The following is a 16,797-nucleotide window of genomic DNA, read 5'->3' as shown; positions in this document are numbered from 1 at the left end:
TGAGTTACGATGTCTTTTATGTTTGTACGGCTCGTATTACAAAGATTTTAACTTTGTTTCAATAGAAGAATTTCACGCATATGCTATATACGCCCATACTCCAATCTTCTTTAATAGCGCCTAATTCCTAAGTTAAGGTCGGATTTCAGAACTTCTTTTAAAGCTCAAATTTATTCTCTGCTCGTCTGTTTGTTTCATATATATGTCGGTTACGTAAACGATATTTGCTTCCCTATGTTTATATAGTTTGGGGCATATTCAAGACGTGGTATTGACAATAACTAATGGTTCTTTGCTATAAGTTACAATTTTAGTTTTGGAGGTTAATATCATTTTCAGTTAATATAAGTGGAACCGCGAGAAAAATATTTGCAGTTTGCGATATATATGAACGTGTATTATTAAAAAAAACTTAATTTAAAAAAAATGGTATTAAGTTAGTAAATATAAAAGCTTAATTGTTACTTAGAAAACAAAAATTAAAACCTAACAATTTACGACAAAAAACAACCTTAAAACTCGAATTAAACTTGCTAATTTAATTCAACATTTTAATTGGTCAATTATCGCAGCCATTCACATTATTCTATTCTTGTGAGGCTATTTAAGCACATTCATTTGACAATTACCTTATTTTGTAAAGCAGCGTTATATAAGTGTACTTTTTCAGGTCATTAAACACACCATAACTAACCATTGAAGTGGTCAACCCGTAATATTATACGGATGTATCGTTACAAGGCCATGTACTTTCACCCAATGGCATGTTTGATGTATTACACAACTCATCGGCTGGCTGATAACATTTATATAAGAGATGTCGTCAGTTTGTCTGCTTACTGCTGATGTTTTGTGAATGGTAAACGATTCACGATTTCCGCTTTTCCAATTCTTATATATAATAAAAGCTTTGTTTGCAAGGTGTGATATTTTTGTTTATATATATTTTTTATTTTAGGCAGGTATTTCTGATATGAGTTGGTTTGATAAACCAAACTTACACTCATTCATATTTCGCAATATTTTGCGTGTCAGAGGTTATTAAATATTACAGGAAAAAGGTTTTAAAGTAACAAAAAATAAATCCACCTAACTAAACAGTTAGTTTATAAAAAATTGTTGTAGATTTTATTGTAGATTAGTGATGCGTGATTTATTATTATTTTTTTGGATAACAACACCTAGTATGGTTTCCAGCCAATGTAACCGTGTTGCATTTTGTAGTACAGTTACGATTCTGCCTTATTTGAAATTTTCAATTCGTTTTGTGTATAAAATGATATTACTATTACATTTCATGTTCCTCCACTTGTCTATGTATTTTTTAGACATTCTTGAGACTTTTTTCAAAGTTATAATTAATAATTATACATTATGTCAAATAATTATTAAATTGTTTAATATAAAAAGCTATTTCCCCCGTGTAGAGATGACGACTTGTTTTATACTATGTAGATTTTAATAATCATATAAAATTTCGTTTAAACCAAGCAAATATAATCATGGTGAGACATGAAACTGCTAATATATTATTAAATTTTTTCTTAAAACTTATCGAAACCAATTAGAACTATCTTAACATATATCTATAACATAACTTATTACTAAGGCTATAAGGTAGATCTAGAAACGTTACATTTAATACAAGGCATAATTTATGCAGTAATTAGCGTTTAGTTAGTACAGAAGAATCCACTTCCGTAGACGTACCCAGATTTTTCGGCCTACGACCGTGCTTCCGTGCAAACTCGTTTAGATGACCTGTTACATGAAAAGAGATATTTGTGTTATGACTTATAATTCACGGAGCAGGTTTGATCCACGCGCCGACATCAAGCGGCCTGTGCGCCGGATGCGCTTGACATCCGCCGCTGTCACTACAGGTTGCTATCGGCAAATATCTTTAATGTTCTCAAGATAAAGTGTTCCGTTGAAACAATTATAGGCTAGAATTAATTCGTATATCCTTTCAATGGTTTTTCCTTGGTATTACAATCCGTTTACCTTTGTTTAACTAGGGGCAAACGGGCAGGAGGCACCAGGTAATTAATGCCCTATTTATACCTCCAATACAACCACAGATGTCGAATTACACGGGTGGAATATTTGTAAATTGTATTCATATTTATTTAAAAAGAAAATTCATTCGAATAGTTTGAGAACAAGTTGTTTTTATTAAATAAAAGACACTGCATTGAGGAAGTTGAAGACATTAAATCATTAGTTTGTCTCTTTTATGTATCAGTAATTATTTCTAGAGAAGAATTATAGAGAAAACCAATGCGAGATCGGAAACACAGAAACCTTTTCCGGACGTTTCGAGGTCAAAGCATGAAAATCTCGTTTCTCATTATGTACATTTCGTTTTTAAATAGGGATTATGAAAACATTACATACATTTAAGTTTTTCCCCACCTAGCAGACTGCGCTGATGTCTTTTGCATATAATACGATACAATTCCATAGACTGCAGTAGCAATAAATAACAATATTTTAATTTGAAGAACGTCTTCGAGCCTTCTTGGATCTAGTATTTGTGAGTGTACTAGGGCACTCACAAATACTAGAACGGAGGCTGTAGGTTCGATTGCCGACAAAACAATAACTATTTTAGGTTGCACAGAAGTCTAATTACATACTTTCTATTATAACGTGGGGACGCTCTTACACATTTACCTAAGAGGATATTACATACTAAATAAAGATTAATTGTGTAAACCATGGATTTTAAATGATTACTTTAACCATATATATATATATATACATTTTTTCATATCCATAAAACCAATAGCGGGAGATAAGTAATCTATGGCATGCTAGGTAGTCTTTGAAAAGCCTTATTTATTTTTGGCATACGTACATTAAAAATAGTTTTTTTTATTTATAATCATTTATTAGCGTTTATGAGTATTGCGATTATATGCTAGCAACCATGCTAATAGCTTGTTCATGGCGTCTGGGTCCTCACACTGCAGCTTATAGCACTGCTTCTGTCGTCTTCCAACTTGATTGCTGCCAAAAATTATATATCATAAAATATTATTACAGCAATTTACCAATACTTGTTTTCGGTTATCAATTAAATAAACTTTACAAAAGTTGTGGTCATCGAGGAACGGTATTTCGCTAATTAAAGAAGTTTTATTTCGATTTGTATTAATTGCCACCCAAGCATTTTTTTAGTATGCGGTTCAGTTTGCGGTTAAGGAATTTGATTTATTTATACAGGCCTACAATCCTGACATACCTGTCTCGCTTCATTCAATATCATGACATTCACCATGCATGTTCGTTGATTTTGGCTACTTTTGATTTGTCTTTCTCTAGTTCTGAATATGACATGTATTTACCGATAATAGTGTTTTTCTGAATGAATCTCACAAAGCAAGCGTCGTTTACATCGCTCACTTATGTCGGGCAGTCTTTTATCCGCACGTCGTGAAAAATGGTTTCCATAACTGAAACAGATAAATTTGAATATAGTTTAATGTCTCATAAGTGTATTCAATTTCTTATGTTTGTTATAAGAATCAAGAAAGCGATGAGAAGATCACCAAACCCAGGTAATATTGATATAAAATTAGTTTAAATAAAGACGAAATTATAGTCCATTAAAATTTTAATATAAGCAAAAAATTGTTATTCTGAGTCGACGAAAGTAGTCTAATTATTTTTATGACACCACACGTCAGAGAAAGATAAGTTTTTAGGCCGATTATGAAATGGGCCCGTCAACCTAATGTATATCAAGATCTCTGCATATATTAAATAATTTTGCATGTTTGTTGTAATGTTTTGAATATGTAGCATGTTACTCGATGTTACGTTCGTAGCCAGCGCTAGGTGAAAACGGTTTATGTAAGAAATTCTGCGTGTGCAGTTTGCGTGCGGATGCAGGCCACATCCGCGTAAGCTCGCTAGATCGTTAGGATTTCATGGATTTATATAATTCTCTTATCTTCCTGTTAGCTTTCCTTTCAGGATTGACTCATGAATGTGTGACTCATTTACAAAAATATAGTCTATATTACAACTCGCTTTCGCTGAATGTATGTAGTAAAAAATTACACGTTTTTTGATGTTTTAGAAAGATTTTTTCAGATAATTATTACATTTTTTTGGTAATTAGTAATGTTTTAGAAAAACTTACTTATAATTATTATTATTATCAGTGGATTCTAACGTCACGATGCTTGGAGTAAGAGCTGACACGATGATGCCAATCGGCAACAATGCCGTTACCAAGTTGAGAAGACCCTGCCACGGGTTTTTCCTGTAATATTTAATATTACAAAAACTGATAAGCTCAAATAGTTGCATCACATACATAACTTTACGAAGAAATTATTATTCCGGGAATGGAATATCGCTTTGATTTAGCAGACAGAACATGTATTATAATACCTACACTCACACTATAACCATTCACTAACAATCTTAAGAAACATCTTATCAACCTGAAATAAAGCTGAAACGGAAAATATTTTTATCGTACAACAATAGTTGAATTATAAAATTAAATGGATTGTAGAAATCATTGTGACAAGTAGGTACTGTTAACATATATGAACAGTCCTTTTTTATCTTTCTACATATATAATAAGAATATTTAAGTTTAATTCATAGATATTGCTATAATATTTAGAGAAATGAAACATGGTCAAAATTGCTTAATCGCAATCGGAAATTAAGTGAACAAGATAAAGTTATCAAAGTTTTGGCGGAAGCCATAAAAGTAGTTTCTATCACATTTAAAATGGCGTAGAAAATTAAATTTACAAGCAACCTTCCGCGGCTTTAATTACATCAAATTCACATTACATTTAATCATAAATTTATACCCACACAGCAACCATTTCTCGCTTTGCTCATAAAAGCTGCCGAAGGGAAGTATTTTTAAGCAAATGTAGGAGGAGGGAAAGTACTTTGGACTACATTGTCAAGTCGGTTTTCACGGAAAAGTCACAGAAATATCTACACGAGGGCTCAAGCAGGAGGCAATAGAGCTAAATGCGACGTTCGATTAGTTCCATAGACTAGTTTATAGTCAATTTCCACACGTAAAGCAGACCAGGCTATGCCAGTTTAGCTCCTCCCAGAAGCGTTTCATACTGTAAATATTTTGCTTAGTCAAAAATTTCAACAAACAAACCTATAAAACATTGCTTTAAATATATAAAGCCAATTACTGCGCAAGGGCACTTAGACTTTCATCGCTTCGATGATTAATTCGACGGATCAGTGAAAGGATACATTTGGTTAAAATCTGAGCTCTTTGAGCAATTGCCGTGTTTAGTGATGTACGATTAAGTATTAAATTAAATTAATTAATATTTTTATTAAAATATTACAACGAGCAACAATTCGACTAAAGACTGTAAGATAAGTGCGTACCAATTCTTAGGCCGGTAAGGCACTCGCGAGCCCTCTGACATTGAGAGTGTCCATGGGCTGCGGTATCACTTAACATCAGGTGAGCTCCTGCCCATTTTCCCCCTGTTCTATAAAAAATAATAATAATGGTAGAGTACCTAATACCTATTCAACAAAACTATGTTATAAAGCAGTTAATTACTTTAATGTAATATTAATAGTTTTTTAACCACTAATTAATCTACATAATACAATGAAATATATCGATAATCTCATCAAATTGCACATCATCAGCCCAACCTAGTGTAAAACTCGCTCATCAGTGAGCTTTCATTCAGATCCGTTAGTCATTTTTTAACGCGTCATTACATTCATTAATTAAAACGACTCCAATTACACTGAACAAATAAATCTTTATTTTTATAGTTGGAATTAAGATAATTAACAATGCTATTTTGATTCAAGTAGCATAGGTCATTTAATAATATATAGAAAACTCATACTTTAAGGTAAAAAGGGGTATTTCGTTTAATCCCGCAATAAACATAACGATTATTGTGTTTTCCATACAATTTGTAAAGTTCTTTGAACGATGCATGTGTGCCATCGAATTCCATACAATAAATTACTATTCTTTATTAATACATATTTTTTACAGCGATTGTTCGTCTTAATAGACGTATGTTTGATTCTTAAAGCAAGATCATTACGTATTTGAAGGCTTGATTATTGAACTACTATACGCGCATCAGTAGACAATTAATTACATTAGAAATATAATTATTTTTCGTCTATAACTGTGTGGAATGTACAATTCATATTTTAACATAGAAAGCTTTCATTAAAAAGGCTTTTGAAGTGGCACTGAGGGTACGGGAGTCTGAAACTCTGAATCTTAGAATAAGTATCCACGGGAAACATATACAGTAGAATACATAAATCAGAAAGTAGAATACCGCTCACAAAAACTGTTTAAATTTCGCGTGGGTGATGTTCAATATTAATAAACACAATTTTTACTTAGAGTAATTTACCTTGCGTAACTGGTTAGAAATTTGAGCAACAGACACATTGTAAGTATAGAAAATCGTTTTGTTGATTTCGGCGGAATTATTTTAAAATATTTTTAACCGCATCCTTTATTTAACCTCTTAGTTAAATATACTCACGGCGTATTTTATGGCCACGGTTAGCTGGTGATCATTTCCACGATCTGGCAACGACATATCTGTTTAGGTGGAACATAGATGAAATACCTTTTTTTAACTTCCTTTTCTTTTCCATCATTGAATTCTAAGCTAAAGTCATCATGTCCATAAGATGCCGGTTTGTCTCTGAAGGGGTCTGGAGACTTGTACAGACTTCCAGCGGGAATCTTAACAGGAACTTCTGCGGTTGGTTTCGAGTCATATTCGAATGCTTTAATTGGTTTAAAGTCATTTTCGAATTTGTATGGTTTGTTAGAGCTGTCCTTTGGATGACTGTAGTCTAACTTAAAAAAGTTGTTGGAACTGGAAAAGTATTTTAAATTATTAGTTTTTTTATAGAAAACAAGGGTAGACGCCTCTTCAAGCCTGATCTCATAAAATAGTCAGTCATAACTGCGAATTCACCATTTACACATACTTTCGAGTACTTACAACCAGCCGGGATCCGTCAAAACTCTCTGTCTCACACTCGAAGCGTCAAATTATGTAAATAATTTAGTTTTATTTAAATATGTTGTATTTGCCATTACTTAAGACAATATTAACGTACTCATTTACACGATTTTTAAAACATCGGTTCCCTCACGACGTTTTTCCGTAGCCGGATCTCCGGAATATTTCATAATTGATAAATAGAGTGGTGGACAAACGAAGTCATTGCTTACACGAGTAATTAGAAATCTGCTTTAATTTAAATGCTTGAAAACTAATATAAATTTTAAAATAATGTTAGAATCTTTTACCTAATAAAAGACGAGGAGCCTTTGACTGGAGTAAAAGATCCTAGACTCTTCCCAGTCGGAACAACAAACGAGCCTTCATCATAAAAACTTTCCAATTGTTGACTTGGTATAAACTCCTTATCTTTTTCCTTTGATTTTGAAACAATTTCCTTAACTTCCTCTTTTGGAAGCGTTAATACAGCGTCAACTTTCCAAGTTGTAGTTTCAGTTTTTGCGCTTTTTACACTGTTAGTGGTAGGTTTTTCTTTATTTTCTTCAGATTTATCTATTTCATTAGAGTCGTGTTCATATTTATCAGTGATATTTATTACTTCCTCACTTTCTTTAGGAATATTTGTACTATTAACCGGATATAACGCAGTAATATTAAAGTTCTCTTGGACGCTTTGAACTTTGTAGACTGCAATGAGGAGAAACACTGCCACAGATATCTGAAAATGAATGATTATCTATACATAATGTAATTATAAAAGTCTTTACATAGTTGCAGAGTTAATTGGAATCGTCTTAATTCGAAAACTGCAATAATACGTAATTGTGATGTTAATTTATTAAAAACTAAATATTCAATAATGTAGTTTTGTTGTTTACATAATCGCAGCTCCCATTGACCCATAAATGTTGGCAAAAAACGGAAAGACGTAATAAGTTGGTCGATGGGTTACATCACAACCACGCTTCACACTTTCACCGTAGCCACACAGTATGTCACTGACCGCTACCACGTCAGTCGGCACACGCTTGGCTTGCGCTTTTTTACTCTATAGTCGTTATAAAAGTAGCTACAATTGGGACTGAATGCTTTATAAGAATATGAATGAATTGTATTCTGTGTTCTCTGTGATACATAATATGACGTAGCATGGCACAAACGGACATACGTAACATGTGCTTGGATTAGTCATAACGGTTTTTATAAAAACTATTTTTCTAGAATAATTTTAACTACCCAGTACCCCTCCCACCATTATTACATCATTATGGTAAATATAAGCGCACTAGTATTTTAGTTACGTATACGTAGTACATCAGCTTACATAGCTTACGTTAATTTATTGACTTTAATTATATACCATATATAATCTTTTGATTAATAAAATAATGGCTTTAATCTAGTAAGTATTATCAAATACCTTTTCATTCATTTATAAGGTTATAACTTATTAAAGATTTTACAAACTTATTATTTCAAGTTTCCCTTTTTGGATCCGTGATTGCGGGTTCGTTTATAAAGATAATCGAATAAAGGAGAGTATATCACAGAAGAGCTAAGCATAACCCTTGACCCTTAACCATTTCTCCAACTTTCTCAACGACTCTCGATTCTATTCCCTGCTAAGATTACTGATGATTGCTGAATAAATTGCCGCAAAAACAATACAAATGTATTCTTAGTAATCATTGTATACATTGAATATAATGAGTGAGAATCATAGAGGCAATTCCTTGAATACGCAGAAATGTAGATGAAGATTAAAATTAAGGTATAATAATATGTATTTGTGTGTTAATGTATTATAAACCTGATAACACGTTCTAATTCTTTTTCATTACTAAGACTAAAAAGTTATGTATTTTTTACCTTACTTATTTTATTATCTGGTATAAACTGTGTCGCTAAACTCTCAATATTCTCGATTCTTGAAGGATCCTAAGTTGAATTAGCTTGAAAATACTTCAGTAACCAGTGATGCGGAGCAGAAAATATTTTAAGAAACGAATGGAAAATTAAAAAATAAATTATATATATTTCATTAAATCTATTATTACATTTTTTGCTTTGATTATTTTATTTTGTGTGTTTATGTGTGTGTGTTTTTGTTTGTAATAAATGATATTTCTAAGTCTATGTCTAAACGTTTATTACATTAATGTAACGTAATACAAGTATTTAAATCCAGTTTATCAAGATAATATAAGTAATAAAGATAAAGATAAAAAATTAATTATCAAAATGATACATAGAATAAAAATAATTTTCTTTCTACTGAAATATATCCAATATTTCATAGATGTAAATCTGATATTAGTTAGATTAGAGAAGAAATTTGTCACCTTTTCAGCCATTAGCATATCCCAAAAACGAAAGTGCCAAGTGGCACCTTCTAATGACGGTTTTTGCGGTTTGCAAACCGTAATTATTATACAACATCTGGTAATTTCAATCTCGCTTCGAAACAAAAAAGGAAAATGTAATCCGAATAAGTGAGTGAGTGATAATCATATGTTGCTATTATTTTTTCACTTTCACTGAGAGAATCAAATTATCTGTATTGTTAACAAATAAACCCACAATATTCTTGAATATAAGTATTTCGATATATATTACAAATAACATTAGCAAGTAGTACTTAATAAAGCGTAAAGAATCCCTAAATTGTATCACCTCGACGTCCGCCGTTCCACAACTGAGCGTTTTTCAAGGCAGTTTTTGCACCACCACTTTGTGGAAACAGCTGCCGACAGAAGTATTTCCGAACCAATTCGACTTAGGGTCCTTTAAAAAAAGAGCGTACCAATTCTTAAAAGGCCGGCACCGCACTCGCGAGCCCTCTGGCATTGAGAGTGTCCATGGGCAGCGGTATCACTTAACATCAGATGAGCCTCCTGCCCGATTGCCCCCTGTTTTATAAAAAAAAATTACTATATACTATAAAGAAAAATAAAATCCATTAATCACGAAAGTTTCTTTATCTTTTCTATCACTTAAAATTCCAATAAATAACTTTCTGTGCCAAGCCCAAACAAAACAATGTTTCTTTTTCGTTGGTTTTTTTCCATGAGAAATGGGCATACGTCTACATATCAAAGTAGGATACAAATAATATAAGAATTGATCAATTCATATGACTAATAATGTAAAATTCCTTTAAAGACAAATTTGCGCGCCATTGTGAGAACTTACGATTGTACCACACATTTTTCTCAATATTCTTGCAATAAAATATTATTTTTATTACTAAATTACGGTTCGGGTATTAATTTTCCATGGATTCCATGGATTTTCCAATTTTACAGCATAAAGGGGTTTTGGTAATGAAGTCACATAAGGCGTACTTCAATGTCTGTTTTTAATATTACTGTAGTGGCCGCAGTTTAAGTACTTGATAGATAATATACTTGCGCTAGTACAAAATACAATAGAATGGTGTAATTAGGCACAGATAAGGCAAGGAATTTGTCGGACAGGTGCAGTGAAAGCGAGCTGTGGGAACCGACTCGACCATTTGTCGCTGTCTCACTGCCTTATGTAACCGAACCTATTATTCAGTAATCCAAGCTATTGTATTAATAATCGACGTTTCGTTTACCACCTTCCGTTAATTAATATCGGATGTATTATATCTGCACGTTGGATTTAATTGGATTTACTTATTCAAACTTATAACTTAATCTAACAAGCGATCACATCCAACCCTAGTATGGAAAAATCTAAAAAAAGAAATACTAAGGGTAAGGTGCAAGTTGGGCATCAATCAAGCAAAAATTAAATTACAAGCAACAGTGAAAATTATACAATTACCATTAACTTAATAAAATAAAAGTAAATACATTAATAAAATAAAATATAGACTTAAAACTAAAAGCTAATCTTGCGTTTCATGAATTACAATGCAATACAAAAGAATAACATCGTCACAAAAAGTCACGATTGTGCATTGATATGGTTAAGTGTTTATGTAGAAGAGTTTTAAAAGAGGTTAGAGAAGTCCACCACTCACTGGGGGATCTGCCCCGTTTAATCATTAGGATCTCCTAAACGAATTTCCAAATAGCGTCTATTTCAGGAGCGCAACACATAGTTGTTTTATATTTTAGTGATGCAGCTTTTAATATTTTTATTTTATTGATGTTACGGATTTCAAAATTATTATTTTTTTGATAACCTATTTGTTATACATTTCAGACAAATAGATGAAGAATATAATGTAGGTATATTCAGTTAATTTTATTTGTATGTTTTAAACCAAGAGTCGAGAGTAATTCGCAATCCGATGAAATGATAAATTAGTACAAAGATTTATCGATAAATAAATATCGAAATAATATCTTAGTTCGTTAAACAATGCCGTCACGTTTTTCGGTACTTCACATCTTTAATTAGGGTGATTGTGATTAAGCTTTCATGTTTTTATTTAAGTAACCGTATGTTTTAATAGTTTTTAACTCACCATGATATCAGGCTGTTGTTACACAAACTAGGAAGCATATGGGTAAGGTTTCATATTTATAATATTTTAACCGCTACCATTGTTTCGTGAAAATGTCTTCTTAGAGATGTCGTTACTTTCATCGATATTTTACAGAAAACTAAACAGATTATTTAAATATTTTATACTTATTAAACATCAATTTTCTTCTTTATTTACTTTTTTAGGCATTTATATCGTGTTTAATATAAGTCAAAAAAGGGTGAAAAAGTGAGTGATGAAACGGCGTTTATAAGCGTTGAGAAGTAACATTTGTTTTAATCAATCTCGTTTTACCTGTGACAAAATCCCGAGACCAAACGAGGATATATCTGTGTGGAAGCACAGAAGTTATATTGATAATAGCACAGTTTATATCAGAAAAACATTCCAAGGAAATCACGTCCTTGATGAAGAATGAAGATTGATATGCCCTGGATTTTCTTGCATCACGCTTTATCGACCGTTGCCCATCACCAGTGCTTAATTTTCCGCCACGTGAGCTTTGCATCGCATTGTTTCGCGGCACTAGTGTAATTATAAACATTACCTTCGTCGTAAGATAATCATTATTACTTTCCTAACCACTGCACGAAGGAAGTCTTTGACATAATTACACTTTTTTATATCTTGTTTGTCGTTACTGTAATTTTCAAATACAAATATTGGGGCTTATTAATTTTCAAGATTGTGCCAAGAAGTTATAAGTTTATGCCATAATTAAGAATGCTTTTTGGAGAAATTATATGTATTTGGTAAATAACTCTGTCACACTTCTGCAAATATAGTTATAATATCCAAATCTACGACCATATCATTTAGTATTATTTTTATTGACGTAAACTAAGCTTGTTTATAAGCAAGTAAAGCTTAGAAGCACTTGCAATAAAGTTGTAAGTATACTATTAGATCAATTAGAAAACGTTATTAAAGAATACCAAATTTTCACGTTTCGAGTATATTTTATTAATTTTACATTAATTGCTCATTTATAATTTTGGATTTACTTTCTATTACAGATTAATTTTAACATAATTTTCCTTTTCGATAAAATTCCTTATTTCTATAAAAATCTGTTACTTACATACAGTTAAACAATTTATTAGGCATAAGTCGATTTATATAATTAGTTGGCTCTTCTGGTAGTGGTCATGATTATGATAAAGATGAATGGATATTATGGTGCCTTGGGGTAACAAATTGTAAGTATTAAGCACAAGACTAATAGGGCTAATTACAAGGAACTTTTAAAAAAATATAAATTACCTTCTCTGAGTACTAGGCGTAATCTAATAGATTGTGTCACAGTGAGAAAAATATGCGTAAATGAAATAAGTTGTTCAGATCTTCTTGAACTCATACCATTTAATGTTCCTGCCAGGTCTCTACGCTTACATAGAACTTTTAATTTTCAGACTCCCAGAACCAACATTGGGTTCCGCGAGCCTCTTCACAGGATGTGTTCTTCTCTAGATTCAATCAAAAACATTGACCCTTTTTCGCACTCCACTACTGCTTTGTTTAAGAATAAAATAAAGCAGCTCTTAATGTCTTAACTGTATACTATTATTATGTGTGTTGTTGTCATGTATTATTTTTATGGTTGTATAAGTGTAACCTGTTGTGGATGCATCCAATGTGTTTGTATTGTGTTTTATTTTTGACTTTGTTTTTATTATAAGGATGTATCTGTTTGGTTTCCCAATAAATAAATAAATAAATAAATAAGACCTCAGTTTATTTCTCTAACGACAGGGTTTCTCCTTTGTGCGAATTTAATATCTAAATAACACTGTAGAAGCCAAAAGCACTCATCTTTATTGTATTACTCACGGCTTTTAACTTGATCAAATTTCGGCTGTTTAAGTTTCACGAATGTACTTTTAGTATTAAAAAGCCTGTTCTAGTCTCAACACTTATAAAAAAATACTATTTAATATCTCTTCACTTCCTTGTTGAAAACTACAAAACGTATTTGAAATTCTAATCGCCTTTTCGTAATCAAATAGCAATTACAAATACATACTTCAACAGGCGTTATGATTAATTGATTGGAAAAAATCTATGGACGTAATCAACTCTGAAATCTTGTAACAACAAGGCAAATGAAAAATTAGGTAAGTCATGATAAGCATGTTTAAATGTGGTGGAATGTTATACTGAATGCCATGTAGATCAAGCATTCTTACAAGGATATTGTTTTCTTTTAAAAACAGAATATGATTTGCATAAGTACAGTATTATAAGAAAACTTGGCTGCAGAGTGTGTATTTATACACTATTTTGACAAACACTATAAATGAGTATTTAAGATCAAGTATGATGAATGATCACTAGTCAAAACTCTTTGTTTCAATTTAGGCGTTTTTGTAAACGAAACTTATTTGCCTTCAAATCCAGTTGATGGGTTATAAGCGTAAATTGCAGTTGACGCAGGCAACAAACTAAATAATTATTGACAAGAAATAATATTTATTTTATTACAAATAATTGGGTACTTAATAATATACAGGAAGCTTTACTTATGGAATAATATCACTTAATAATAACTTATTTGTACTTGTGGTGACAGCAAAAATTAAAGTATGTATTATTAAATAAGTTTCACGATTTAACAAACAATAAAGGCACTAATGTTTTGTAAGCATAGCTTTGATTACTTCACAAGATAATCATGTAAAAAAGCTTTTCTAAAAGATGTAACCTATATCGAAAGATATTTCTTCTTAATTGGTAAGTTTTTGGTCACCTCAACTGTCCTAGACTGATTTCTCCCTCACTTTTACTATATTTGTTGGATTTTGTCTGACAGACGCTCACTTCACCTTCACTGCGAATGGGAACAACAAAACTATGATCTGAACATTTTGAAGTTGAAGAACTTAATTCGGATATAGGTGTAGCTTTGTGTCTCCTGGAACGCCTTTGTAAACGCCTCATCTCACCAAAACTTATGTCAGATGATGTATAGTCTTCTACAGAACTAGAACTACTCGACACAAATTTAGATCTTAATTTTTTAACGTCTGTATGTTTGCTTTTAGCGATAGATGTCGATTTAGGCAACTGCAATTGAAACCTAGGTGATGATAAATTGATTGTTATATCAAACTCTTCTAAATGAACTGAGTTGTCCGACAAAACTGTTGCGGGTAAGTTTTTATCGGTTGACTGGGCTAAGGGACTTGTTTGTTTATCTATAGTTACAGACAAAGCTAACGGCGATGTTGTTCTTGTTTTAGTTCTAGTAGGTGACGTCATTACGCTTTTCACGCGCGCTGGGGAAGTCTGAGTGTTTTTTGGTACTGATGAGATATTTTTATCATCGATATAAGTTTTGGATTCATTTGAAGTAGACGGCTTATTTTTATTAATTATTAAATCACTATATTCGTCTACAATAAGTTTCTTTATAAAATCTTTTTCTAATTTGAACATGTTTTCGACTTCGTGTTTAGGATCTATAGATTGATCGTTACGTATTAGAGTATCACTTCGAGGAGATGTTTGTGTCTCTTTTAGCGAAATTTTATTAACTGCGTTGCTTTGTGTTGCATGCTCCCGAGTATCAATACTATGAATAAATTCAAATGTCTCTATTTTATGTTTTAAGGATAAATTTGATATTTTCACAGAAGTTGTGTTATGAACGTGATCTTTTTTACTAGGTGTATCATAGTCATCTTCAATTCTTATGGAATCATTTAGATTTGGCTTTGTATTTGAAGATTCTGACTTCTCAGTTATCCCATTTGAATTGTCAGCCTCAAAATCATCAGCATACGTATTATCTGGACTGTTAGTTGACTCTCCATTGCTACTTGAATTTTGATTAATATCACTGCATTTGTTTAAGTTTTTGGATAAGGTGATGCTTACTTTTTCTTCAATATCTAAAACTTCCTGAAGTAAGTTTTCATCAGACGTAGTCAAAACCTTTAAATTACTTTTGTTTTCGTTCTTTTGAGAAATATCATTACTGAAAGAATTCTGACGACTGAGAATTTTGTCCAAGATTGGACTTAGCGGTAAATCTTTTCTGTTTGGTATGTGCGATATTTCTTCCTCGATGTCTTTCACATGAACACCGCCTAAAGTTAATTTGGTATAAGGAATGTACTCTGAATCATTATTTATCATTGCCTTTAGTTCAGAATGTTGTTTGTTGAAATTTTGGGTATTTGATAATTTTGTTGTTTTCTTTAATTTCAATTGAGGCTTGCTCTCTTTGGAGGATTGACCGTACACTGAACTTAATTTTCTTTTCCAATCATTCAAATATGCTTGAGCTCTTTTAGTATCAAATTTCAAATATTTAGTTTCGGCCCTTCGTGTATTTGGCTTTTTTGTATCTTGTGTAACAAGGTTTTGTTTCATATTTTTTCTCTTACCTTCAATATTTGGTGATGATTCACTGCTTTCATAAGATAACATTTTAGATATTTTTCGTACAGGAGCGGTCTCGAAGTTTACCTCAATTCTTTGAAGCTCCTTACTGGAGGATACTGTAGGCAAATCGTGATTTACCGAAATTACGCAAATATTACTTTTGCCTGTTGAGACCTCCTTAACGGTATTGGAATCTGGCGTTATATCTAATTGTGCTACTTGTTGTATTTTAAATTCACTTCTAATATTTATGCTTGGCATTTCTTGAATTTGAAATTGTTTTTGACTACTATTATCTTCCCCTTTGTCAATTTCTTGATACACAATTTCATTGTATTGGACGGCTCTTTCTTTACTAGGTATATTTTTACTTCTTAATTCTAAAGGCTTAGTATCTAACACATAATTGGCACTTTCAGGTATATGAACAAGTTTAGTTCGAGAAATTTCTAAGTTTTTCGTTTTTTTTATTTCTTTACGAGAGTCACAGTTGACTTGTTTTTTTCGTAATTCTTTGACAATCAAATCTTGTACTGGAGTAGGGCTCTTTTGTGAAGTGGATTGCGAAGGATTAACAATTTTATGACCATGAAATTTTGCATTGACTACTTCTTCAACATGAACCTTTTCATTAAAATCTTCATCCAACGGTGTCGGCAGCGTTTTAATTTGTACCCCGGATTCGTGATATTTCGATAACTCTCCAGATAGAACTTTCAGGTCATCTGCAGTCGATTGCAGCATGTCATGCAATTTTCTCAATAAATATTCATCTTCGGGCCGCAGTGCTGGTTCAGGCTTCCATAAATCATCATCCATTATTTCAATAATATCCATCCTTTTGCTGCTCTCAACCTGTAATGTTGCAAGTGCGAAATTATACATTTAAATTTA

The 16,797-nt window shown here is 31.9% G+C and overlaps 2 protein-coding genes across 2 annotated transcripts in view; both read right to left on the bottom strand.

Moving 5' to 3' along the window:
* Positions 1 to 2,894: 2,894 nt before the first annotated feature.
* On the bottom strand, positions 2,895 to 11,509 carry LOC110991917. Its single transcript, XM_045632484.1, has 6 exons — positions 11,497 to 11,509; positions 7,325 to 7,755; positions 6,630 to 6,884; positions 4,151 to 4,273; positions 3,351 to 3,458; positions 2,895 to 3,012 (listed from the first exon to the last, which is right to left on the bottom strand). The coding sequence occupies exons 1-6, from the start codon at positions 11,497 to 11,499 to the stop codon at positions 2,895 to 2,897; spliced, it is 1,038 nt and encodes a 345-aa protein (XP_045488440.1). The 5' UTR covers positions 11,500 to 11,509.
* A 2,460-nt stretch (positions 11,510 to 13,969) lies between these two features.
* LOC110991916 overlaps positions 13,970 to 16,797 on the bottom strand; it is an 82,426-nt gene continuing 79,598 nt past the window's right edge. The window contains exon 5 of the mRNA XM_045632344.1: positions 13,970 to 16,758. Within this exon, the coding sequence (XP_045488300.1) occupies positions 14,260 to 16,758 (2,499 nt within the window). The 3' untranslated portion in view covers positions 13,970 to 14,259. The remainder of the gene's footprint in view (positions 16,759 to 16,797) is intronic.

Source organism: Pieris rapae, chromosome 19, assembly GCF_905147795.1.
Source record: "Pieris rapae chromosome 19, ilPieRapa1.1, whole genome shotgun sequence".
Classification (NCBI taxonomy): domain Eukaryota; kingdom Metazoa; phylum Arthropoda; class Insecta; order Lepidoptera; family Pieridae; genus Pieris; species Pieris rapae.
The sequence above is the reverse complement of the archived record's forward strand: the minus strand, read 5'-3'. Positions and strand labels throughout refer to the sequence as shown.

What these genes read in the sequence shown, in the direction of transcription:
- LOC110991917 (XM_045632484.1), bottom strand. An exon ending in GATAATAATAATAATTATAA is followed by an intron (nt 3,459 to 4,150) that starts GTAAGTTTTTCT and finishes TATCTGTTTCAG; the next exon opens with TTATGGAAACCATTTTTCAC. An exon ending in TCAGAAAAACACTATTATCG is followed by an intron (nt 3,013 to 3,350) that starts GTAAATACATGT and finishes AATTTTTGGCAG; the next exon opens with CAATCAAGTTGGAAGACGAC.